This window comes from Phalangium opilio, unplaced genomic scaffold (assembly GCF_054372755.1).
Source record: "Phalangium opilio isolate 3A_F unplaced genomic scaffold, DU_Popi_V2 ptg000194l_1, whole genome shotgun sequence".
NCBI classification, from domain to species: domain Eukaryota; kingdom Metazoa; phylum Arthropoda; class Arachnida; order Opiliones; family Phalangiidae; genus Phalangium; species Phalangium opilio.
The window spans coordinates 2,616,518-2,642,902 of record NW_028324212.1 but is presented as its reverse complement, the minus strand read 5'-3'; the positions used below and the strand labels follow the sequence as shown (position 1 = coordinate 2,642,902).

The 26,385-nt window shown below is 38.3% G+C and overlaps 1 protein-coding gene and 1 long non-coding RNA gene across 2 annotated transcripts; one reads left to right on the top strand and one right to left on the bottom strand.

Annotated features, from left to right (window-relative positions):
- Positions 1 to 5,493: 5,493 nt before the first annotated feature.
- On the top strand, positions 5,494 to 5,967 carry LOC149622688 (uncharacterized). Its single transcript, XR_016374969.1, has 3 exons — positions 5,494 to 5,620; positions 5,735 to 5,854; positions 5,887 to 5,967. It is a non-coding gene; the product is annotated as an uncharacterized LOC149622688 (long non-coding RNA).
- Positions 5,968 to 6,162: 195 nt separating this feature from the next.
- LOC149622687 (uncharacterized) lies at positions 6,163 to 7,210 on the bottom strand. Its single transcript, XM_089853540.1, has 2 exons — positions 7,093 to 7,210; positions 6,163 to 7,032 (listed from the first exon to the last, which is right to left on the bottom strand). Exons 1-2 carry the CDS (start codon positions 7,181 to 7,183, stop codon positions 6,461 to 6,463), a joined length of 663 nt encoding a protein of 220 aa, XP_089709666.1. The 5' UTR covers positions 7,184 to 7,210; the 3' UTR covers positions 6,163 to 6,460.
- Between the last annotated feature and the right edge of the window lie 19,175 nt (positions 7,211 to 26,385).

Here is a 26,385-nt window from a genome sequence, read left to right as displayed (position 1 = left end):
TGATCATTGAAAATATGGAAAAATCGCTTTGAAAAGTCAGATGATGTCATAGATTCTCGGTTATTTATAATGTAAACATATTCCTTAATGATAAGAATAGTAACATTCTCGATAACTAGCGCTGAAAAAAGTGGAAAATTTCTCATCGCCAAATGCTAAATCCAGTTTAGTACCACCATCAGTTGATTGCTTCAAACCCATTATTAGAGAATTCGATTAGCTTCTTGGTTGCACGAGATGATGTCTCAAGAAGGTTAATGTTCAAGTCACCAACAATGACGCTGCGAATATCTTCATCATAATATTCCGCCACGCATTTCCCAATACCATATATTATGTCGCGTATGTTGCAAGCTGGGGAAGAGTAAACTGCTAGTACAGATGGGCGTAAATCATTTAACGATCCATCCATCCACAAGCATTCAATATGAGAGGTTGTTGTTGGTTCGCGAGTGTACATAAGAATTCTGGTGTGAGTTACAGTTTCTTTGATATAAGCTGATACTCCATATGGTTTTCGTCGAGACTGACGAGGAAGGCATATACCATTTAGCTCCGAAAATCCAGGGATTTTAAAATTGTCAGTTTCTTTGGCCCAGGTTTCCACAAGAAATATCATATCCGATTCCATTCTCTTGAGATCCGAGGTTACATCTTGTAAATGACAATTTAAAGACTGTACGTTATGCACATTAATAGACATTTTTTGATCCAAAATAGGTAGCATCAACGGGCAATCTTTTCGAAGTCGCTCCATCTCTAAGGCAACAGAGTCTTTACTTTTAACCACTGGGTTAGGCACCGTGAACTTTCCCACGATGAACAAACCGTTTGAAGTTTTGGCTCTACTACAAGCGACGTATAATTGAGACCTTTTCATCTTTCGCTTTTGATTAAGATGAACAACTACTTCGGAATAGGTGTCTCCTTGGCTCTTGTGTACAGTAATAGCTTCGGCAATTACTAGAGGATACTGCTTTCTTCAAACGTAGATGTTTTTTTGTCCTGAACGTCTAGTGAAACTTCTGACAATCTTCTCAACAGGCGTCCATAATTCATTAATATTATTGGCTATCATTAATCCTTGAAACTGGACTCTAGTCTCTTTTCCAGTCTTCTTATCATTAAATTCAATCCAAACTCGAACGGGGACTTGTTCACCTTTTTGATTTTGACCATACTGTATTTTTCTTAACCTTCCAGTTGCACCATTTACTAGACCATCGGCGGTGTTCAAATTATTGGTGATCATGTACCTGATACCAACCATTAGGGTTATTTCTCTTGGTAAACCACTGGTTTCTTGGGTTTTCAAGGTTTTTGCGGCTTCAAGAATTCTTGTTTTGATTTCATTGCTAGCGTCACCCGTAGCCGAGTCAAATGCGACCGAGCATATCTTTTCAGCATTCCGTGAACATAACTTTGATTCATTGAACGCATTTACTTCATCATTTGTTGCAAACAAATGAAGGGCTTCCAGAGGTAGAGGCCTTGAAATAGATGTTTCCAGGCTTCTAAACAAGTCAACGTCGGCGGGTGTCATCTCTCCCATGGACATTCGATTTAAAGCCATAGCGAATATTTTGTCATCTTTCTGTCTCATAATTTCGTCAAGCTCATACAACTTAAATTCTTCCCACAGTGGACTTCCAATTAGGGCCTCATAGGGGTTGTTCTTTTCTTTCAAGGGCATAAATGTGTAATTATCCCCAACAGGGGGTAACTGGTTGAAGTCTCCCACGAGAACAACTGAAATACCACCAAAATGCTTTGGAGATCCGAAGATTTGTTGGGCTCTTACATTAATATAATTGAAGATTTTGGCTCCACACATAGATATTTCATCTATTATAAGAAGTTTCAGGCCTAAAAGTGAACATCTTTTTCTGTTCAAATTGTCGTTGTCCAATGGATTCATCTTGCCAGAAAATTGATTTGTTGGCAAGTTAAAGGCAGAGTGAAGAGTGACACCATCAATATTAAAAGCCGCTTTCCCGGTGAATGCCGTTCTTAGAACAGATAATCGTGATGGATCGGCACCGGGTTTATTCTTTTCATGCCTGGATACGGCTTCAAAAAATGGCTTGAATCAAGAGACTTTTCCCAAAACCAGCACCGCCTGTTATCAGAATCCTCAGAGGTTCTTCTTGAGATGTTTTGAAATGATTTAGTACGTAGTAGAAAATTTCTCGCTGCTTTAAATTTAGTTTTCGAAGCATGCTGCAATATTCTTCATTGTTGACAAGAGTAATTGTTGAAGTGAAGTCGGCAGCGCTAGATTGTTGAATATCAGAAGTTACGTCACAAACGGCTTCTTGAAGAGAGTGGACAAAAAATTCCGGGTCATCCAATGTGAAACTTCTATCACGCTCGTTTTGATGTTCAATCATAGGTTGAATGTTTTGAACGTCATTTGAGTGTTGGTTTTCTCTTACTTCTTGAATCATTTGGTCCAGATCTAAGTCATCAACTTCACTTATAAATTCCCTTCTAGCTTCAGATATTTCCTGCTTATGGGCTTCATAAATTTCTTCTACGTTAGCTTCTAGCAATTCGGTTTCCTCACAACGCCAAGGTAAAAATAACATAATTTCCACTCGACAGTAGTTTTTGAGATCTTTCACCTTACTGTACTTTTTGAATCTGATTACTTTAGCCTGCATTCTTTTCCTGACGTATCCTGAAGAATCTTTGAGCTCAAGAGACGTTTCCACATTAGTCGTTTCAATTTCTTGGTCTTCATCTTCGTTCAAATTTTGGGTTCTCCTATTGCGTTTGTTTCGGGAAAACTCATACCATGAGGCGAAAGCGGCTAGACTGAGATTTTCCAGTTCATCGGGTCTCCCAATGTAGTGCTCGATGATTCCATCAGAAAAAACGTTAGTACTATCATCAGGCAATAATTCCAATTCAGATGGTCTTTTCAAAATGTGTACCCTTTCTTCAAATGGTGAAGTGTTTATGAAAATATGAGCACGACTGCTCCGGCAAATTGGAATGGAAAGTATCTTGTACGCTAATTTCTTCACAATGAATAAACTTATTAGCAATAACTTTTAATCTCTCTTTTATACCACTGCCTTTATTTCTCGCTTCCTTGATTGCCTCCCTCAAGAGCTGTGACATCCCCTTTTGGGCTTTGCCGGTGTAGGAAACTATATACATGAGACAGGCGTACGGGTCTAGGACGTATTGAAGATCCATATTAGCTTTCCATAACTCCAAAATCTTCTTGTTGTAGGGATTAATTCTTATTTCCTGCGGTGATCTTTTCAGAAGGACAGTGAGCCTTCTAATTGGATAAGTTATAGCTGCAATATATTGCTCTTCCGTTATGTTCAGCGTTTCCAAAAATTCTTCAAATGTTTCCGGTGCAGTTTCTACTTTCAATTTCTCGATAGCATTTCGCACCAATTTGCTTAAGGCTTCAACCTCTTCAACGTTTTCGTTTTCATCACGCTTAGAAGGGTCGTAAATAAGGGTTCTTCCCATTGGCGGAAAAGGTATGCCAAAACGACACGATGACTGTCCACTATCGTTCTTCTTACGACAGGTTTTGGAATGCTTGTGAGTTTGCGTCTTGACCAAGTTGTTCCATTTTCACTTCCATCCCCTTTCGAGCAGGTAATGTTGGAATCAATGAATATGATAACCTCTTCCAGATTGGAGTTATCGCTTCTCAATTGTGGGGCGTTTTTATTCCATAGTAGAATATGGGCGTGTGGTGATCCCCTCATTTGGAACTCTATTCTAATGTAGTAATCATCAATGATTCCAATCGGTGACTCCTTGCGTCGCAGAAACTTGAAAAATTCTCTCAAACGATAATCAAAATATCGGCTGCAGGTGACAGGGTCCTCGTTGATAAGCTTAGCTCTCTCCATAAATGCCAAGGTTTTTACATATTCTTTCGCATTTTCTCGAGGGTGCCCGGCAATGACGCACAAGGACTCCAAAAGCTCTTCCCATTTCGTCTCAGCGGCACTCAGAGTGAGGAACCACGTAGGATTACCAAGTTGGCGAACCATAGCCAGAAGATCTTGTTGTAAATAGCCAGGAGAAGATCTGACGCTTTCCAAAACTTTGTAACCATCATCGCGTTTCACCAAAGAATCCAAACTTCCAGGCGCTGTTAATGCTCCCGCTGTGTATGCTTGGCCAGCTTTGGACTTGGTTTTTCTCATGCAAATATTAGTAGCGTTCCGTAGTTTCGACGATACTAATTTAACATAGGAATAAAATATTTTTGGAATACTAGAGGCACAACGCCTATCGCTGCAACTGAACTCCCATTTTATTTGCTGTGTGTACGTTGCCTTAGGTGGTAGCTTCAAAGCTTGGCCAGCGTAAATACTCGGGAAAGAAAGGTATTCGGAGTCCTCATCATAAAGAATTGATTGTGGTGTCTGCCCTTCTCCAGGAGCATAAGCAATACTCTCAATCTGGGGCGTAATTAGATCTTCAGATGAAAGCAAAAGGGTATCACTGTTGCCATTGTTCAATGCTGTTTCTTCATCAATTTCGTCCCATTCCTGGTCGCTGTTAGGTGCTTGTTGAGGTTCAACAGCAGAATTACTTGGTTGATCTGTACCAACAGGGGGCGTGTGCTCCACTTCAGTTGGCATATCTTCCTCATTCGATACGAAATTATTTAGTTGATCTGTACCAACAGGGGGCGTGTTCTCTACTTCAGTTGGCGTATCTTCCTCATTCGATACGAAATTTACACTATTAGATTCGCTGAATTCCAAAGCCACATCATCTGGAACTGTAACTTCATGTTTCAAATACAAAGGAGTTGTTATTAGAATCTTTAAAGCATCCAGTATTTTTCTGGGACGAACTGTTTCAAACATATAGTGGTGTAGATATTCCTTCTTCCTCATGAGTTTAATTTGAATAACTTGAGTGTCAGTGGGGCCTGTGGGCAGAATTGAAACATAAGAGTCGATTGAAACTGGTACATTTACGACATTACCGCGAATGCCTCTTTGCTGATCAACTCCTAGTTTTCTTATTTGCATAAACGGTAATCGCGGAGAAATCATGCTACATTCATGTTCTGTAAGATCTTTCAACTCCATGGTCAAATCAGGAAAAAATTGCCGTTTTCTCTGGAGAGTGGTGGTACTTTCCTTCTAGAAACGTAGCTGTGGCAAGAACCACACAACAAAATATGCGACGGAAGCACTCTCTCGTGTACTCCTTCAACTGACAAGTATTTCACCGACTCTGTCTTTTTAACAGAAGTACGGAAAAATAGTCCAGAACAGCATTCGCATTTATAATCTGGACCATATGATATATTTTGCAGATAGGTGTTTTCAAAAAATGAAATTTCCCTTTCTAACCCTTAAAATTTCCCTTTTTGGACCAAAATTTCCCTAGTTCAGGGCTGCCAGATTCCGCGCCTAGAACCAAAAGTTTCACTAGTGCCACCGTCCGGAGAAAACGCGAAGCTTGATCTAGGGGGAAAAAATGGCAGGCCTGAGCACCTGTAGCATCAGCGTCAGTGTATGTGACGTTTAAACTTATAATTCAGTGCCAAATGAAAATTAGTACTCGAAATTTCTTGCAATGAATGAACCACAATTTTCAGAAGAGAATATTTTCAAAAATGGTAAGTGTTGAAACCCTAATCACCCTAATATTAACCAGATTAGTTATGTAAACTCTTAAGCCTTGGTCATAACATGAGTATAAAAATTGGTAATACTGTTTTCGTTTTGTTTAGTACCTGTTGCTCTCTCTCTTGTCAAAATTGCTACGAGTATTACACATATTTTCCAAAAGATCCTACTGAAAAAATTCGAAAAGCTCTTCAGTCAAACTTTAAGGGAAATGAATTCACACAGTTTGCTTCAAAAAAAAAGTCTAATTTAAAAGTACCGAAGATTGGTTTTGAAGTCAACCCTTCTTATCCTTTCTTGGGGTGTTCCCCTGACGGTCTAGTCAACGATAATTTGGTTAAAATAAAGTGTCCAGTCATTGGTGAGAAAGGAAACTTGGAAACAGTCCTCAAGAAAACTCCTTACATAATCAAGAAGGGCGGAACATTTTCTATGAAACCCTAACAAATGTATTATGGGCAAGTGCAACTTAGTTTGACCCTTTTAGGACTTCAAAGTTGTCATTTTATAATTTATTCTAAACTTGAAATGATTGTTTTGTTATTGATGTGCCTAAAGACCAAAAATTTATTAACAATCTTTTACCAAGATTACAAATTACTTTTTTCAATTACTACATTCCAAATTATTTGAAATGGAATAAAAAGGACGGAATGTAATGGCGCAAATAAGGCTGAAGTGATATTTTTAAGTTTCTTAAAATGTGATTGAATCTTACAAATTTATTAAATAAAATTGTTTTACAAAATTTCGGGAGTCTTGGGTGCATTATTTATTTGCATTTTTTTTCACGGGTTTTAACAAGCTTGGGACAAATTTTTGAGAAACATTTAAAATTTATCGTTAGCCAAAATTGGTGTTGATAAATTAATAACAGCAGATACCACGGTGATCACTGAACTAGCATAGGGCAATAAATCAAAGGGCAATTTTTTATTTAAACAATTAAAAGCTCTCATTCTACCTATCATTCTCTCAACATGCACTCTCACAGCAGCTATTTTGGAATTTCGCAAAACTTCTTCCCTTGTAAATTGCTTTTTCTTCTTTAGAAAGGGTGGTCTTATTAGTTCTAAACCACGCTTGTTGCAAAGATCTTCTATGGCAAACCCCTTGTTAACCATAATCCCATCTATGAAACCTTCACACATGTCCAATATTTTACTTTCAGACGTTACTTGTTGGTCGGAACATCTTCCACAAAAAGCTTTGCTGGCAAATGTTATAACACCGGAACGTTTCACTTGCATGCAAAGTTGGAGATTGTGAGAGTTCATTCCTTTTTTTTTCAGTCTTTCCAATCTCCCATTAGCCTTGAACTTTTGTTGATCATGTTTCCTTAACGGGAGTTTTTTGGAAGGAACAGCCAAGGGTCTAAGTCTGGGAGGGTAACTTAACTTATCTACAATAATAACTCTTATTATAATTGGTTTTAAATTAATATTATACGCTTAAAACATACCTGAATGTTCATATTTCGGTTGAAGGCGGTAATCCTCTAATTTAAAATGAAGGGAGCAGACAACCATGGACTTGGTGTGTGGTTTACCCATTTTTAAAGCTTTATCCCATTGTTTCGACAATTTAACGTCGCGTGGAAATTTACACCCATACACGCTGCAGTATTTAACCATTGTTTAATTACGTTTAAATAAACAGCAAAACTGACAAAAAGTTAAAAACTGGCCTAATTATCGTTGAGCAGATAGTTGAGTTGTTGATTTAATTTTTTAATTATCTTTGAGCAATTCAATTTAATTAACTTTAATTTAACCATGAGTATGTTGATTGCGTTTGTCATTAATGGTATCGTCGGGATTAAGTTACATTTAAACACCTGATTAAACTATCTAATCATCGATCATCCGTTAAGCCTTGGACCTTGCAATATAGGACTCTATAATAGGAGGCAGAGAGACAACAAAAACAAATTAGTATTTATGACATCTCATGTTGCCCTCTATTGAATCTCTCAACAACTATCGTTAAATTTATTACTTAAATAATATAATTTTTTTAAATATAATAATCATATTAGCTAATTATAATTATTTAACTTTAAATGAGTATGTTTCATTGATTTAAATCACATGGCTAAAAATTATTGGCACGCGTTAGGCAGTCATTCTCTCTACTCTCTCTCCTCTCCCACTTACAAAATCCAGCTGCAGCTGGTTCGCGCGCGTCGGGAAGGGGAGGGTGGGTGGAGATCCACATATTTCTATCTCTCTCTACTCTACAGTCTAACTTAACTCGGGTTATGTACTAAGCGAGCGTAGCTTCGTGGTAGCGTGCGCGAGCGGGCGTCTTCACTGGCGTCTCGTATGGATTGGGACATCGTAGGTTCGAGGCCCGGCACCGACGGGAAAATAATTTCAATAGAAATTAAATACGTTACGCCACCTATGAGGTGTAACGTGAACCACGGGTGTATTTCGAGTCGAAAATTCGCGGGAAATTTGAAATTAGAAAAGTTTATTTATGACCAATCTCATCAGGTCACACCAAAATCCAGCCAGCCGACCTGCCGACCTGCCGTCCAGCCAACAGAGGTCGGAACAATCGTTTTCTAGCTCTAAAGAGCGGCAAAACGAAAAAGTAAGTAACAAGGGTAAGAATTATTCGACTGCCCATTTAAGAGGGATAAATGGACATACGGGATATCGAACCAACCATTCCCAGAGTCCAAAAATTATAAGAGCAGGCACTCCAAGTCACCTTTCCCATTGAACACCATACACTACACTAACTTCAAGCATGTTATATTAAATTTCTTTAGAAACGGTGATCCAGATTATAAGGAGCTGCCAAAAATAATAATGGAATTTTTATCGAATCGTATAAAGTCAATTAAAAAATAAACGAATATTCGAAAAAAGAAAAAATTACAGTCAACCACTTGAAGGCGGGACTAGAAAAAATTAACACACAAGACATAGAAGAAAGTAATTGAAGAAATCAATTTTTAAACAAAGAAATACTTTGAGAGTAAAGTTGAAATTTTGGCAGCATATTCGAAAAAAATTCACTCATTTATAAAGGCAGTATCTGTTTTATTGATAAAATAGACATACTTCTTTCCGATGAACCAAGTGGTTCTTGTGTCGTAGAAAAAGAAACAACTTCCAAGGAGTCTACTTCCAGTGAACCTTTGGCACTTTCTAAAACTCAACATGAAATAGAATTTAAAGGAGAGCAGCATACAAACTGGATAAGGAGAGTAGTGCTAAATCTAAACCCAAGGTTCACGGAGGAAGGATAACCCAAAATGGTTGACAATGTAAGATTATTTTTATTTATTATTATAATATTTTGTCAGAATTAAGTAATTCCAAACTTAATTTCTTAGGAAAGAACATCAATGCATGTTAAATTCACTGAATATCGGAAAAATCCGAAAAAGAAAGATTTTGATTAAAAAGGAAAAAAATAAAATTAACTTTTACATTTAATTGAAATTAAAAAAAATTAATTAAAATTTAAAAAAGTAATTGAAATTTAAAAAAAATAATTGAAATTTAAAAAAATTAATTGAGAATTAAAAAATTCAGGGGTAACTTCAAAAAGTTACGTGGTGATAAGATCATTTTACGGCTAACCAAGCTCTCTCCAGCAACTAAAGTACCCCAGCAAAGGAATTCAGCAACACGAAACTCTACGCTAATGTAAGTACACTCTCTAGAGTTTTCTTTATTTCCATTATTCGGAATTAATTATATATAGAGTATGATTATAGTTATTTAAATCAATTTTATTCTCAAAATGTGGAATTTCTTTTTCTATAATTAGGGACACTTGCAATATCTTCGAAATTTCATCTACAAAGTCAGCCTCGGTTACTCCTGACTGTAGGGTTAAACTAGGGCTAACAGACGGTTCAACAGGCATCACGTTGACGGAGGCTGAATATTATCCACTCCATAGAAGGCGAGAGCAAGTAACTCACTATTTCCAGAATGATGATGCTACGCCATTATCTCTGTCCTTTGATGGGTCGAACCTGAAACGTATCGACCTGAAGATGTATCAGGATTGGAAAGTACTCAACATTCGTGAAATGAAGGCTGGAAGTGGGTTAAACTATGGAAATCTCTACCCGACCAAGAACGGGTTCGTCATTGGAGCCGTCCTTTGGGGGAAACCTTTGGAGAAACATGATCAAGTGGTAACCTTTCTAAACGCGGCCAAGCGAGTGTCCTCGGAGGTGAACGAAATTGTTCATCAGCAACTAACCAAGTACATAAAGGATGCCTGCAACGGTTGTATCATATCCCACGGATCTCAGCTGCAACACGAGTGCGTGACTATGGACTGGATTGAACGTGTGAATTTACATTACGAAAATGCTGTTAATAATTTGAATATTAATTTAATTACTCAGTTGTTTAATAATTCTACATTTTTAAGTTTGGGTTTTTGTAAAAGAATAACTAAAATATTAGTATGTAATTCAAAACTTAGTTTGTGAATAAAAACTGGAAAAATATTTAAGACTTATCATTAATAATGAATAAATAAGAAAGTTTAAATTAGGCCTAATTAATTATTCGCGAAGTTTCCACGAATAATGTTAAAAACCCTGAATATTGCAACATTCCAAATTCTATTCCTAAGCAAATATAGATAAACGTTGACCCCATAAAGCTCACAAACACTTTGGTAAAACATACATATATGGAAAAACAAACAAATATACCAATCTTAAAAACCCTGAATATTGCAACATTCCAAACTCTATTCCTAAGCAAATGTGGATAGAAGTTGACCCCGTAAATGTCGTTTACCAATCTTTAAATCTCTGAACTGGGTAGTATTGCCAATTCTACTAATAAATATACATAGATAAAAGATAGTACCATAAAGGTTAGAAACACATTGGTTAAACACAAACATATGGAAAAACAAACAAATTGGGGCAATTTGATTAAAATCCAGATACATGATAAGAAGATGTAAAGTGATTAGTACTGGGAGGGTATAGTTTTATTTAAACAGTAAATGATGATATACCAGATAAATAGTAATAGACGGTCTCTGATAAGCGAGTGAGATTGGTAAAAGTCAATAGAGATCAGAGGTTGATTATAAATGACGATATACTTGATAAAATACTAAACATGTTGGTTTCGGGTTTGGTGAGCTCTAGCCTCAGTGGGCTTGATTAGAATAGTATAAATAGCCGGGAATTTTATACATCAATTCCATTCCTCAGCTAATCCCTGACAGAATACCACCAGACTCTGAGAGACTCCTCCAGATAGTAAGTTCCCTCTAAAGTTAAACTAGTCATAATGGTTATGTGCGATATTTGCGGCGCCAAATATGCTAAGAATTTTAGTCTTCTTAGACATAAACGCGAAAAACATGAGAAAATTAGTTTTAAATAATCACATATCTAGGAAACATAGTAGTAGTTTAGCTGAAAGTAGTAGTAGTCCGTCACGAACGAAGTGTGGAGCTGATGGTGTTAGAGATGTCTCAGTTAAAAAATCTAAGCTCTCTACATCTGAACCCTCCACGTCCGCCGTGGAACCCCACGTAGAAGACCGAAACGATCCTGAAAGTTCCTTGCCTGCCGTGAGTACCCAAGAAAATTCCGCTATTCATAAACTAATGGATGACGTTAATGAATCTGACCACGACCTCACCCTGGAACCCCTGAGCACTTAAGAAAACGCCGACATAAATTCCTTCATGGATGGTGTTAATGGCCCGGAGCCGGAACCTTTGTTGGACCCCCTGAGCACTCAGGAAAACGCCGATCTCCACGCTTTCATGGAGAACTTTGAACAAGCGGAAGAGGCTCAACAGCCGGTACCCATCATCGCTACCCCGTCCCCGACACGCTGGAGGAATTGCAGGTCTCAGGACACGCAATTTTCTGCGCGAGGATATCACCATGGTTGGTTGAAACTGACGCTGAGGGATTCGTTAGTCGACACCGAGTAACTATTGAAAACTATTTACAAAATAAGTTAAGTCGAGATCACGGGATCAAATGGTACATCACGATTCGCGCGCGCTACACTCGGGAGTTAGCGAACGAGTCTCAGAATACGCGTTGCACTATTTTAGGTATTGTTTACACCGTTTTTCCGGTTCCGATTCCGAAAAACGTCGCGATGAACACGTGATCGACTGCAGCATTCACGGGCCTCTAAAAATCCTTATGCCAGTTTTAGAGTTCAAGAATTACGGAAGTCGTGAAAAGGTGAGATATTAATTTCATTATTTTTTGAATTGGTTGGTTTATAAATTGTGTCAATCGAGGTAATTAAGTTAATAAAATCTCTTAATTTTTCAGTTGAAGTACGTAATCTTCGCGGACTTCGAGGCTATTCTGCAGAAAATAGCCACTTTCATGCCCGATTCCACCCTGTCTTTAACAACTCGCCTAACCCGCAGCATCGCCTAAGGATTCAGTTTCGTGGTCGTGGGTCCTGATGGGAAACCATCTAAGCCAGTCACATACCGCGGGGAAGATGCCGCAGAAAAATTCATCGAGAATCTACTGGTTGAAGAGGAAGTTCTCTCCGAAAAAATGAAGGAGAATGTGCCTATGGACTGATCCCCAACGGACGTAGCCGATTTCGCAACAGCTAGAGCGTGCTACATTTGCGTTGGTGGTTTCACCGTAAACGATGGAAAAGTTCGCGACCATGACCACTCAAGCGGAGCGTATCGAGGAGCAGCCCATAACACATGCAACCTAAAACTGAAAACCCCTAAATTCATCCCCGTCTTTCTTCACAACCTATCGCGTTATGACGCCCATTTGACCATGGAGAAGATAGGACTCGTCAAGGATCAGAACATTAAATGCATTCCCTCGAACTCGGAAACCTACATCTCGTTCAGTTTGGGAAACCTCAGGTTTCTGGACACTACGTTTTATGCCCGCATCCCTAGAAGAACTCGCAAAAAACTTGGCCAACGGTGGGATGAATAAATTCGCCTGCATGAAGGAACTATTAACACCGGAGGAAGTCCAGCTTTTGTTACGGAAACAGGTCTACCCGTACAATTATATGGACAACGTCCGAAAATTCGACGAGAAGAATCTACCAGCTAAAGACGAATTTTACAATAGTCTCACGGACGAACACATCACCACCGAAGACTATGAGCAAGCCCAAAATGTATGGGACAAATTTAAAATCCAGAATCTTGGTAAGTTTCATTTTCACATCTTTGTTAGGTTAGGTTAGGTTTTAACAATTAATTTCTTATATTAGGTTGTTATCACGATTTGTATGTCCAATCGGACGTTCTGTTACTGGCGGACATATTCCAAAACTTCAGGACAATGTGCCTGGACTACTACAAATTAGACTGCGCTCACGCTTTTACGGGTCTTGGGTTCGCGTGGGAGAGTGCCCTATCAATGACCAAGGTTAAGTTAGATCTTCTAGTGGACCCAAATATGCATCTCTTTATAGAGAAGGGCATAAGAGGCGGCGTTTCCATGATAAGCCACCTAGTAGCGCATGCTAATAACAAGGACCTCCCTGAATCGTATGACAACCAAAAACCAAGCAGCTACATTACGTACCAAGATAAGACTACATTAATATTTATTTCTGTTTTGTTCATAAGCTAACATAACCCCTCTTTCTCTCTCCCCAGATTGCAACAATCTTTACGGTACGGTAATGTGCGATTACCTTCCAATGGGTGAATTCAAATGGATTCACCCATGTCCTGACTTCACGCAGTAGGTAATTCTCAACCATCCTGATGACGACGATTTCGGGTACATCCTATAAGTTATTCTTGTCCAGTTCTGATTCCGGTGCCTTTACATTAGAGGTGGAATCTGAAACATGACGTATCCTCTCCTGGGATACTTTACTGGGGAGCGGACTAGAGATCCTAGAGTCTAAAGTCCCTATCGATTTGCACGCAGAGCAGATGTATTTACTTGTTTTACTATCTTCACCGTCCCAGAACGAGTAGCTCTCTTCACGGGAAACCTTCAGGCACTTTCCGTGTTCTCTGCCAAGGCATTATCGACAAGGTACGTAATGTTCTTGCCCGTAGAATGGGTTTTGGCACTTGGGACATTTATCTTTACTTGGAGCCATATCGAATTTTTTTTTCTTTTTTTTTCCTTTTCCCTTTTTTTGAGACTATGAATGCTTGCATTTTCTCTTTTTTCAGGAAATAGGACGTCAATGGACAGCGGACAACCTTTAAGCGGCGCACTTTTCCCGTACTTTGGCCTCGGTCGCGGGGTATAATAAACTTTTGGCAACACGCAGGAATTTTAACTAATCGACTGTCTCAAATGACACTAGTCTCGATTGGTTTTCTTTAACGTTAGTGTTAATACATCTAGTGCTGTCGGATTTGTTGCAAAGGTCTTGGCCCTGCATCATATCAAGAGCTTCAAAAATTCCTAATTGCTTGCACGTCAAAGATTTCCATCTATAGGCAATTAATTTTCTGGACAAACATGTGGGAGTGAGGTAAACCTGGAGATTGGTATTCAACCCGCCAAAAATGATGTTCTATCATGCCAAGAACTGGATTTTGCTTACACATGACGAAGTTGTTTCGCAACGACCGCACTATGTTATGAAAGTGAAAATTCACGCTAAGCGGATCCAGATTCAACAATTCAGCCACCGTCATCGAGTCTACTCCAGCAACGTCTCAATAACCTTTCACAAGTGATTGTGAAATTCCGCGTCATCGTATTCGGCTGGATTAAAAGTCAAGAGTCAGGTGGGGGGGGGGACCAAATTCCCGAATTATAGCTAAAACACATTAGTTCCTCGAATATGACCCAAGAAAGTAACTAGGTTACTCTCAAGCTCTTTATCGCCAGATTCAACTTGACTGAGCAAATTTTCAACCCAAATTGGCATTGGTTTTTAAACACGAAGATCGTAGTTCAAACTGATGGAAATCGCTTTCATTTCGCTTTCTTGATAAGAATGGAAGATATAGTCGTAATCTCGTCTAAAAATTGGACTTTTGTTCAAAAGACGGGATAAACGATACTCGGTTTCCGTTATTTTCCCAAATGGTCTATCATCGTGCTTGCCAAAGCGACCCCGAGGGAACAAGTGAACGAAACTCGTGTATTCCAGTTTTTGTCCCAAGTGCTAACCGGCTCGGCCTCGACGCGCTTCATTTGGTAAGCACCCAATAAATCCTTCAGTGGTTGGACGTTCACCGGATGAAAAGAGTAATGATCGTACAGATCATTGGCTTCGTAATCGGAAAGTTTTCACAATAAAGCATCGGGCTGCGTTAAAATTGCATAGGCGTCGTCTGCTGCAGGGTTCAACTGATTTTCACCCTGCACGCCCATATTTGAAGCGTTTTGGCCAACTTGCATGTCGTGACCGCTATCCACCGCTTCTATTGGAAGCGCGGCGGATGCACGTTGCACCGCATCACAGCCATCGTTGATCACTGCTAGTGGATCTGTTACGCTCAGTAATTCATCGGGAGACAATGAATTTTCACCCCATCGATATATTGCGTCCCACAAATATAATCCAGATTCATTGCCGAAATATCAATGCCTTTGTAAAAAGGATTAATTTTTTTAGCACACTGAATGCTTTCAACACTTTTTCGAGGCAAACAACCTGCTGCCAAACCTTTTTGTCCGCAGTGGGAACGCCATTCACCAAGATATGTAGTTCGTGATTCATCTGGCGGAGGATTGTCAACCGCCAAGTTGTTCAGAAAACTACTGATGGGAACTTTACCCTTTCCCAAATTCGTAGCGTAGTAACGACATAGAACCATGTCTGCTTCTCTCGTGTCGGAATTATTCCATATCCAGCCAGCTCTTTAAATCAGATAGGCCTCGTTATCAAAAACATCAGTGTTTACTAGTTTTTCTTCAGCTCTTAACTCAGTTTTTTTCGGTAATCTAAAACAGCAGTCGCAGGGCGTGTCGTGAAACTCATTGGTGTTTAGCATTGCCCGAGCGAATTGATTCTCGTAAAGATTAAAGATTTCACTTTCATCGAGAGTGGGCCGAGGAGCCATAACGCTTCCTGTGGGAACATTGTTTTGTTCGTTATTTAAATTTTTCCCACGTGTGGCTAGGATTTTTCTCGATTCTGCCATGATATTCGTCAGAGAATCGTAATCACCACTTCCAAATTCAGTGGAAATTTTAGTTATCGCGTTGCGCAAAGTTTTGACTTGATAGATATTATTCAAAAGAGTTCTAATTCCCGAATAATGAGGAGCCAATTCAGCGAAAGAACGCAAATAACTTTGGCACTCTTCGCTATCAGCGCAGTAAGAAGTGTGTCCTAGGAACGGAACTATTCTCACCACTATTTCATCCCCATCTGGTGGTATAGACACGTTTGATTTTTTGTAAAATTCTTTTCTTAATTCGCAAAGGTCCAAATCAGACTCAAAAATTTTAGTCAAAGATTTTTCATTAGCATTGGCCACTGTGTTTACGAAAGCTAGTACTTTTGCAATGGCTCGAGTTCGAACATTACAAATATCACTGCATTCCCAATATACAGTTTTGTTTTGGGTTTCAATAAACCCCCCTTCATTGATCACAAAATTTGCTTTCGGATTCATCTCTTCAGTTTCAACAATTTTGAAAAGATTCGTAACAATTCCCGACTCATTAACTTGTAAAACTCGTTCAACGTTACTAGTTGCGTTATTGTTTTTTATGTCAACGAAATTTCCCATTTCGTCAACAAACAATTCTTTAGTCGAACTGGTAGCACGGTCTCTCAGAACCTTTCGTACACGACCATCAGAATCAGATTGAAAAATTTTGCCGTAATGTGGCTCATCGTCATTTGAATATATTTTACCATTATTTCCAATCAGATAATAGGTAGTTTCATGAAAATAGGCCTCTTTCATGCTACTGTGAAGCCATTTCCCACCCACAACCTTTGCCAAATTGCCAGGATTAATGGACCCAATTTTTTGGATTTTCTCAACAAAATCCTTAAATTCACTAACAATGGCCGTTAGTTGGGCGTGGTAAGCCGAATATAATTGCCTTTTCAAATGCAATATTCTACCAGCTAGCACTTAGCATTTTAGCTTGTGAGAGATAGACTTCGTGCGTCTATTTTTCGTCTCGGTGTCAAAAGACTTTGACGCCGCCAATCTTTCAGTGAGACGTTTGACTAGAAACCTTTTATAGCTTTCGGCTATAATTTTTTTTGTTTTTCGTTTTGAAAATCCCCGCATTGAGGAGCTTTTTCGCAAAACCAAATTTATCTACTTTAGTTGGTAAATGTTTGGGTTTTATTTCTTTTGAGCAAAAAGCAACATTAGTGGTGCCACCTGGTGCCATAGCCCTTTTACCACCTTTTGCTGTACCACACGCAAGTGTATGCTGAACATAGTTATTTGCTTTTCTTTTCTGAATATTGTCGTGGTTTTTCAGATAGTATTTCTTATACTACTTTGCTGTTTTTGAAAAGCTTTACTGTTAACTAACAGTTGCAATTGACTTTGCGCTCTTTCTTTTTGCTTTGCTAAGCATCTATTTTTTCTGTTTATTTTTTCTCGACAAAACATTATGAAAATTTATGAGTCGCACAAAAGAGGAAATCTTTTTCAACCTCTGCAGAGTTTTAATCAGTACAAGCAGTACCGTATTTGACACAGATTGCAATAGATCTCAAATAAGCCTTAATCCCACACTGGAACTTGCAATTTGGATACACAAAGAAATCCAATTAATGAGAGCACAGAAAGAACCCAATTAATGGGAGCACAGAAAGAACCCAATTAATGGGAGCACAGAAAGAACCCAGTGTCAAAAAAACCTCTGACAGAATTGCAAATCGTAAAAAGAAAAAAAAATACAATTTAAATTAAGGAAAATAAAATAATTACAAGGGAAACTGAAACTTATTAAGGGTAAGAATGAAAGAGACAATTTCACAATCTAAAATGAGAACAAAATTATGTTAATGTACAGTAAGAACATAAAAAAAATTAAAAATACTTAGTTTATAGATCATATAAAACCTTAAAAATTAAGATTCATGGCAATTAATATTCTTTTACAAGTCTTCGGAATATGAACGAGGTGGAAATTGGAACAATTCCCGCCGAAACAGAAGCCAAGAGAATAAGCCTTTTTAATTTATTGCCCTCTGGAGTCTGGAACAGTAGCATGGAGCAATTATACCTGGAAACGTTGCTGTAAAATCATGCTTCAATCCAGTTTTAATTGCTCTATGCTACTTCTCCTAGCCCGGGGAATATTTTTGGCGGGAAATTACTTTTGTTTTCTAAATCAAGCAGTTTTTCAACCTCGTAAGTATGTTTTGAACACAATTTTTAATAGTTAAAATTATTAATAAACGGGTTTTGAAGCTAAGTCATAGAATTTAAAGTTATAATGTTTAAAATTATTGTCAAACTTTAAACTAGATAGAAAGTAATTGATCGTAAACTATTCAATGAAATTTTTTGTCGGTTTGGTCTTAGTAATGGAAGGCAAAAATATCACGGTAACGAATGCCTACTTTTACGGCGGCGCCGGAAAGCGGGGACGCGGTGGTGGCCGCAGTAACGGGCGAGGCGGCCGAAGTAAACGGGCCGGCGGTCGGTGGCAATGGATAAGAACTTGCCACAAGTGCAAAAAGCCAGGGCACCTAAAGCGGGACTGCCCGCAAAATAGAGGTACTACCTATATTCGATTGCTTTTCCTGGGGCTACCTAAAATCTTCTATGCACTTGGTTAAAATTGTCATTAAGGGAAACGAGTTTTTAATTTAATAAAATAAGATAATAATAAATTTGATTTTAAAAAAGACAGTGAAGTTCCCTACTATCCCTAGGTGGCCCTTATGCAAGCAATCTTAGCTAGAGACTTTTATCGCCATGGCTTTCAAGGCGTAAAAAATATTTGGTAATGAGGTAGAAAGGTATTCTATGGTATAAAAGTATATAGTGAGAAAGGGATTTTAGACTAAAATTGTAGGACATAAAAAGTATATTGCACACAATCCAGCCAAAGGTGTTTAAGGCTCTAGCAAATATATACTTGACTTATATACGGTTGCATGGTAGACGACGCGTTGCCGGTTTCACCGGCGGAAACGGGCTCGGTGGGCGTCGAGTCGCCTGTGGTAGTGGTGACACCCCCACCACCACCACCACCACCACCACCACAATCATCATCATCAACAACGGCACCACAAGAGGGTGGAACCATGGAAACGTCATTGTAAATATTTTGTAAGTACTAATCACATTTAAAAAAGTTAACACTTTTATTAAATTGGGGGACAGGAAAAGAAGTTACATTTGGGGTTTTTGTTCATGAATCTCTTGAAAGCCTTAAGTCTTAAATACGTTTACAACCTCAATTCTTTTCTTGAGTTTCAATTAAAAATTTTCATTGAAGATAATTAATATATATTTCTTATATTTTTTGTAGCATCATCACCATATTAATCTTCATTTAATTTTTCATGCCATAATTTGTTTTCAATTAAAATTTCATTTAACCAAATAAATTAATAGCATCCATAATTATTCCATTCTTTTTAATTAATTTTAATGAACTAATATTCCATTCTTATTAATCCATTTTAAAATTTTTTTATTTCTATTAACATAAGAAATGGTTTTCGAGCCATTTTTTTTATCCTTTGAACCTGAGTAATGCTTTCGGAGCCATTTAGTTATACCTTAAAGCATAGCGCGGCTCCAGTGAATCCACTTCAAATTTGCTTTCCTTACGAACCCCAGTTTTGGCTGGGCTAAGGCAGGAGGCATTTTTGCCAAGCAAAACCTGGAGTTCAGGAGGAACGTCGCCTTGTAGGGGATCCTCTGGAGCACCAATATGCTTAAAACTTAAGGAAGTATTAATGGTCTGTTTAAATCAATCCATTTTAATAAAATTTATCCTTTGAACTTAAGAAAACGTTTCCCAGTTATTTCTTTATTAGTACAGTCAATCTGGGGTTTGACCCGGAACAAATTGCGATAGTTTTAAAATTGAGGACTTTTATAGAACTTGAGGCGCTCTTTCACATGGTGCAATCTCCCCCAATCAGCAACTTGAGGAAAATCCGCCATCTTGAAAAATGGCCGCCAAAATTACTAAAGTGCTACGTAACTTTGGCTGTAATTATCGGATTGAATCACAAAAATTTTATAGTGTAGCTTAAGACATTCCACACGATTTACCTTATATTCATTTTTAGCGTTAAACCAACCGGAAGCTGGCAAACCTGCATTAAAACCGGCTAAATTGATAAATTTCGTGAAATGCAAAGTTTCTACCGAAAGAAATTAAAGATTTCTTTAAAATTTCGCTGTTCAAATAGTAGGAAGCGCTCTTCTAAGACTTTTTTTGTCTATCCTACGATTAAAGAGGGCTAAAAGTGTCCGCCATCTTGAAAAATGGCCGCCCAATTACGCTAAAATGATCATTACTCGTGATCTAATCATCCAATTCACAATTATACTTTTTTTCTATTACTTGATAAGATTAATTTATTTTGTCAAGAAAACCTTTTACAGAAATTGAAAATAGTAATAATGTGATCAATATAAAAGAATTTATGAAAGTTCCTCATCATGTTCATCATCTACCGAAATATCGCGATTTTCGTTTGTGCAAGAAATTCCCTTGCAACGTCGACACATGGAGGAACACATTAATCCGGTTATACGGCAATTGCAAGTGTTATCGCATGTGTCCTTGCATTTGCAGTAAACCATTTTCAGAAGTTCTTCTGGTGCCGGTTTTAAACTTGAGATAATTGGTTTAAGAGAATTTCCGACGATTTTCCATCCCCAATTAGTCGGGTCCATTTCATTACCGTGCCAAGTTTGTACTTGATGATATACTCTGTACATATGTTGTTTCGCTGCTGCGCTTGTTGGTGGAAGTGAAGCTAATTCGAAGTCGGAGCTTAAAGCTGACTGTGCTGTGGCTTTAACGTACGATTTGTATCTTAGCAAATCTAATGTATCATTTGGTGAGCCACCATAAAGGGTTAGTTAGAAATTTTCTCCCGCTTTGTCTATTTCTTCGTGGGTTGTATTTGACGAATTGAACACTTCCAATTTTTCTCGGAGAATCACATTTTTCAACAAAATGTTAAATGCTTTCTTCTTTCCTCGGCGATACAGTGCCGATGTTGTATCAGATCCAGTTGTGGCGTGGAGAACAATCAGTGACTTTTTAGCAGAACCCAGTTTCTCTTGAATGACTTTAATACTCAACGTTTTATCTGGCATATTTCCATGGCCGGGTTTCACAAAAAATAATGAGCTTCCTTTAGCAGGATTCCCAAGAACTACTAGAAGGACTAAAAGATCTGTATCTTCGCCAACTAAGGCAATGTTTACATTTTCTCTGTTGGCGTGTTCAATGGCTGTTCTTGCAATAAGGGTATCTGCATCGTTCTCAGCCTGTTTTACAGTTATCCCGGCTACTTCCAGTTTAGCTTTTAGTAAAGATATTAACGATTCTTTATTTTTCGAGTTTCTAAGAAAAGTATCTTGGCTAGTTGAAGCTGGTATCTGTTCCTCTACGGCAACAGCAGCGGCCATGGTTTTGCAGTTACGTCTGTGTTGCTCTTCACGCTTGGTTGTCATCCTATTTGAGTAGCCGTCAAAAACTACAGTTGCTTTAGGGCCATAATGTCTTATTACGTGCTGAACATACAGGACCAAAATTTCACCGAACAACGCTGGACGAGGCCACACAACTCGATGAAGCAATAAGCCTCCGTCCACAACTATTTGATCAAAATTTACCGCAGAGGAGTGGCATACCAATGGATCGAGAGTCTCTAACATATGAGCCAGAGCAGCTTTGTTGGTTTTGCGAAAAGATAGTTCATCAAATAGTGCTGGAGCAGTTGGAGATAATTCATACGCCATGTATAGTTTCAAATTTGCTCCTCTTTGTAATGCGCAAGCTATTCTGTTGAACAGTTGTTGGGGGTTAACAACTATTTCTTCGTCTTCTAAAAGTACAACATTCTTCATTGCTGCTAACGGTCGAACTTTATCGTTTCTTCGGAGTCGAATATCTGAGAAAGGTTTTCCAATAATGTTTTCCATTGAAGTACAGCCTACTTGATACGCAGCGTCACAATTAATTGATGAATCAGCTATAGCTCCTGTTCCCAAAGCTATCAATTCCTCAGCATTCTTGAAAGGAGAATGGTCTCTTAACCAACCGAAAAATTTTAAATAATCCTTTAAATCGCGAGATTTCCAGGATTCCCTTAATTCTATGTGCTGTTCGGAAGTCGCTGTTGACACTCCACAGTATTCCTCTAAGGCTTCACTAACGCTAACACACACTGGAAGGGTTAAAACCCATCTTGAAATTGTGCTCTCTGTGAGGCCACGACCGCGTGTTAGACCATCAGTTGCCTTCATAGACCTCATTAAAACTTGCTCAATGGTCATATCAGACCATATTCCAGACCAGAATTTAGCAGTACGTCTTACTGTGAAAAATCCCCGTCTGACGAAGCCATCATACTCCTCATTGGTCATTTTACTTCTAAGCGTTGTCATTTCTTGCACATAAAGATGCGCGGATTTAGCGTATGCGAGGTGAGCGGATGCGTGCAAATATGGTAACATATTTTTTACACAGTACAAGTGTAGTTCCCAGTCTCCAGAACGTTCTTCTCTAACGAACAGACGCATAATTGTAACTAATTCAAAATATAGTAGCCATAGTTTCGATGTTCGCGAAGACTCCCGTAACTCCTTGATTTTTCCATCGAAACTTTCCTGCAATTTAACAACATCTTGAGAGTTACAGACGTCTTCATTGGTAAGAAGATTTGTAGCTAAGTCATCGTGAATTATGGTCATTTGTTTCTTGAGTGTTTCATCAACATCCGTTAAGTTGAGAATGAGTTCGGCCAAGGCGGTTTGGAGTAGAAAGTGGGCGCGTTGGGCACGTGAAAAATAATGACCATTGAGCATATGCGGTACTGACGCTTTCGCATAACCTGTTTCAAAAATTTCTGATATTACGCTTCCAGTCATAATGTATCCCTTAGCGCCCATAAATGACATCAGAGTATGAAAACCACCTAGCCTCACTACGACTGAGGATAACTCTTCCTGTGATTCTAAAACAATTTCTATCGCTTTGATGAAAAGGGGCTGATCAAACGTAACTGGGCAAATGTTCTGGTTTTATCGTCGACTTTGTTCGACAGCAAACAAAAGAGCTGTATAGATCGTGGATAGGTTTGTTGGATTCATGTTGACGAAAGGAAGTACAACAACTTTGCTGACGTCAAACTGTTTATCACAACTCGAGACCAGTTCCACATACCCACTCCACTGCGGAGTTGGACTCGGTTGCTTCCAAATAGCGCCGCATAGCCACACTAGGTCCTGCTTTTTAGACATTTGAAGCGAAATGACCAGCTCCTTGGCATTTAATTGCACATCTCGGGCGTGCAGCTTACTGAGCCCGCTTTCTTTAGGTTTTTTGTAAACTTTTAGGTCAATTTTTCCATATGAACCAGCGATTTCCGCTGTAACTTGAGTTGTGTTCCGCAGTATTCGTGAATTAGTTTTATGAGCAGAAGCGGGAGTAACGCACATCACTCCACCCATGCTATGAAATGTGCCGTGCCCGTCGATTGTGCATATGTTGACGTCTGCGTTATCAAACACGAATTGTTTGAAAGAAGGTTCCAGTGTTTGATCAGGGCTAGATTTTAACACGCAGTTCTCAAACGACTGTACTTCGTTATAGGAAGAACACAACCCCAAATGATTCAGCATGTTTATTAGGTACCTTGATCCTATTTGCTTATGCAAGTGAATTGCTAATCCCAACTGAATTGGTGAAATGAATGACCTGGGTCTAGTTACGGTTATGATGGCTTGCGCGATGGCGTTAACTTTGACGTCTTTTTTACTAGAATCATTAGTCCTTTTCGATACAACTTTGAGAAACGTAAGTATGGATTTTGGGACTAGTTCTGAACCTCCATTTCTAAATTCGTTCTCTGTTGGGTACACGGCGTTTTCATACACTTCCAATTGAATATCTTCCCTTATTATTTTGGCTGCAGCTTCTATAATTCGCGTACGCTCATCAACTTCATTACTTTTTTCGAACAATACCAGCTGTCATTTAGTATTTTTTCTGCAGTATCTCGAAATGTTACAATGTTTTCTCTTCCCTTCTTTGCACATACAGTAATGCGCCACCATAATAATTTACGAGCTTTTTCTTCAAGTATTTGATGTTGTAAGTCTCTGTTCCTTCTTTACAGAAGGACTGCATTTTTGCTTCTAACTCAGGCAAGGTGTACTGGCATTCGTCTTGGTTCTCGTCTAGAAAGCTGCATAGTTTAGCAAATGCTTCTTCCTTATCAACCTCAGCTTTACGCCCAACAGTATTTGCCCCTAGCCTTTCATTACAATACTTAACATAGCACGTTTTATGATATCTTGCCTCAGCGGCAATAAGGTCAATTACACTGTCCAATCGAGCTTGCACTAACCTTGACCACTCATCATTGCGAACCTCTGACCGTTCCAAGAGAGTTTTTTTTATTTGATTCGTCCTGACTTCATAAACTATGTCTCTACCCTGATTTTTGGAATCAGTTTCAGCATTTTTCCCACAAATTAAACATTCTTGTTTAAATTCAAACGTTGGAGTTTTTGATCTTAAACTTGCAAAATCATCCGATAAACACGTAGCATTTGCTTGGGTAGCACGCACAATGTTTTTCTCCCGTGTATAATTTCGGCGGCATTGTTCATGAACACGAACATTTTCAGCAGTTTGCATCTTATTTTCTAGCCCATCACCTCTTCTTATAATCGCACTTATAAGCGCACCTAGTCCTCGTTTCACTAGAACAGTATTTTGGCCCGGGTTTGTTTGACCACACAACAAACAATCCTCATCCATCACAAAAAACAACAGATCTAATTACGAATTAAAAAGGATGATAACATTCGATTATGAGTGGTGTACTCTGTACTGGGACGTCAATGGCTATTAGTTCCAGTTCCAGTTATAGTTAATGTTAGGAGGGAAAGATGGCGCTAAAGTGTAATTATGAATTTTAAAGCTCATGAATGAGAACTGAAAATTCATTTCAAAGTAAATTATTTATTTAAAACAATTTGTTATTATGAAAATTAGTTATATTATTTAAAATATCAATTATAATTAAACAACGGTGCCAAAAATGACGAAAACTCTTAGAAGTAAAACTTTAGGAAATATTATAACAAACAATTTGAGGTATGAAACGTATGAATTGGATGATTAGATCACGAGTTATGATCATTTTAGCATAATTGGGCGGCCATTTTTCAAGATGGCGGACACTTTTAGCCCTCTTTAATCGTTGGATAGACAAAAAGTCTTAGAAGAGCGCTTCCTACTATTTGAACAGCGAAATTTAAAAGAAATCTTTAAGTTCTTTCGGTAGAAACTTTGCATTTCACGAAATTTATCAATTTAGCCGGTTTTAATGCAGGTTTGCCAGCTTCCGGTTGGTTTAACGCTAAAAATGAATATAAGGTAAATCGTGTGGAATGTCTTAAGCTACACTATAAGATTTTTTTGTGATTCAATCCGATAACTACAGCCAAAGTTACGTAGCACTTTAGAAATTTTGGCGGCCATTTTTCAAGATGGCGGATTTTCCTCAAGTTGCTGATTGGGGGAGATTGCACCATGTGAAAGAGCGCTTCAAGTTCTATAAAAGTCCCCAATTTCAAAACTATCGCAATTTGTTCCGGGTAAGGCCCTTTTTGAGCCAGATTGACTGTACTATTCGAAGATAGCTGACAAAAAATGAAATGAAAGTGTAATTGTCATCAACTAAAGCAATCTTAATTCCGAGACACTAATTAAGTCTCGCTTCAATAACGCAAACGAGTGTTTATAAACTCACTACAGATATCGCGTAATTAATTTCAGTCTCATTGGTGAACCTAAAATAGTTGATGCGTTTTTAAAATCAAGGATGGAAAATTCAAATTCTATACCTGTATTTTAAATATCGATTATTTCCAATAAATTGCATTTCATTTAGTTCCAGGTAAATTCTAACATCTACAATCCGAAATCATCAGAGGCTGTAAAGTGTTGCTGATCGATTTTTGATTGTTAATTAGTAACGAGATTGTTAATAGTACTTAATATTTATAATTTAACAGAATTATAAGAACAATTTATACTCACTATTGAACAGTATTTTGGAATCTGAGTATATCTCGCAATAGACCCAACCAACAAATCTTTTGAATTTTTATAACGGCTCACATCTTGTTCTCGGGTTTTGAGGCGAGGAAGGGATAACCTGATTGGCTGGATTTTGCCATGCGCACAACCTGTTTTACCTCACGAGTCAGATGAATCAGAAAAATAAGAGATTTATTTTTGTCGCTCTACAACAGGTGGTACTACAGTCAACTTTGTTAGTCACGTGATCCTATCCCTTAGATGGAGGCGAGACCAAGCCAACTTGTTTATTTTTTACCACGATGCTTTGCTCTTGGTTCACCACAACATCTGAATATAAAGTTTTGTTTGTCACCAAGAAAATCAATCTTATAGTTCCGATACAATGAAGTCTTGCTTCAAAAACGCCACCGAATGTTCATTAACTCGAGTATATTGTCTCTTAATTAATTGCTCTCTGTTGGTAGTACATAAAATTATTAATTCAATTTTATATCGATGGTAACATTTAAGATTTTAAAATGCAAATTCTAAACCTGTATGTGAAATATTGATAATTTCAAAGAA

Excerpts from the sequence above, each read along its gene's own strand:
- LOC149622687 (XM_089853540.1), bottom strand. The coding sequence starts at position 7,183 with ATGGGTAAACCACACACCAAGTCCATGGTTGTCTGCTCCCTTCATTTT. Across the intron at positions 7,033-7,092 it reads ACCGAAATATGAACATTCAG|ATAAGTTAAGTTACCCTCCC; the intron begins GTATGTTTTAAG and ends TTATTATTGTAG.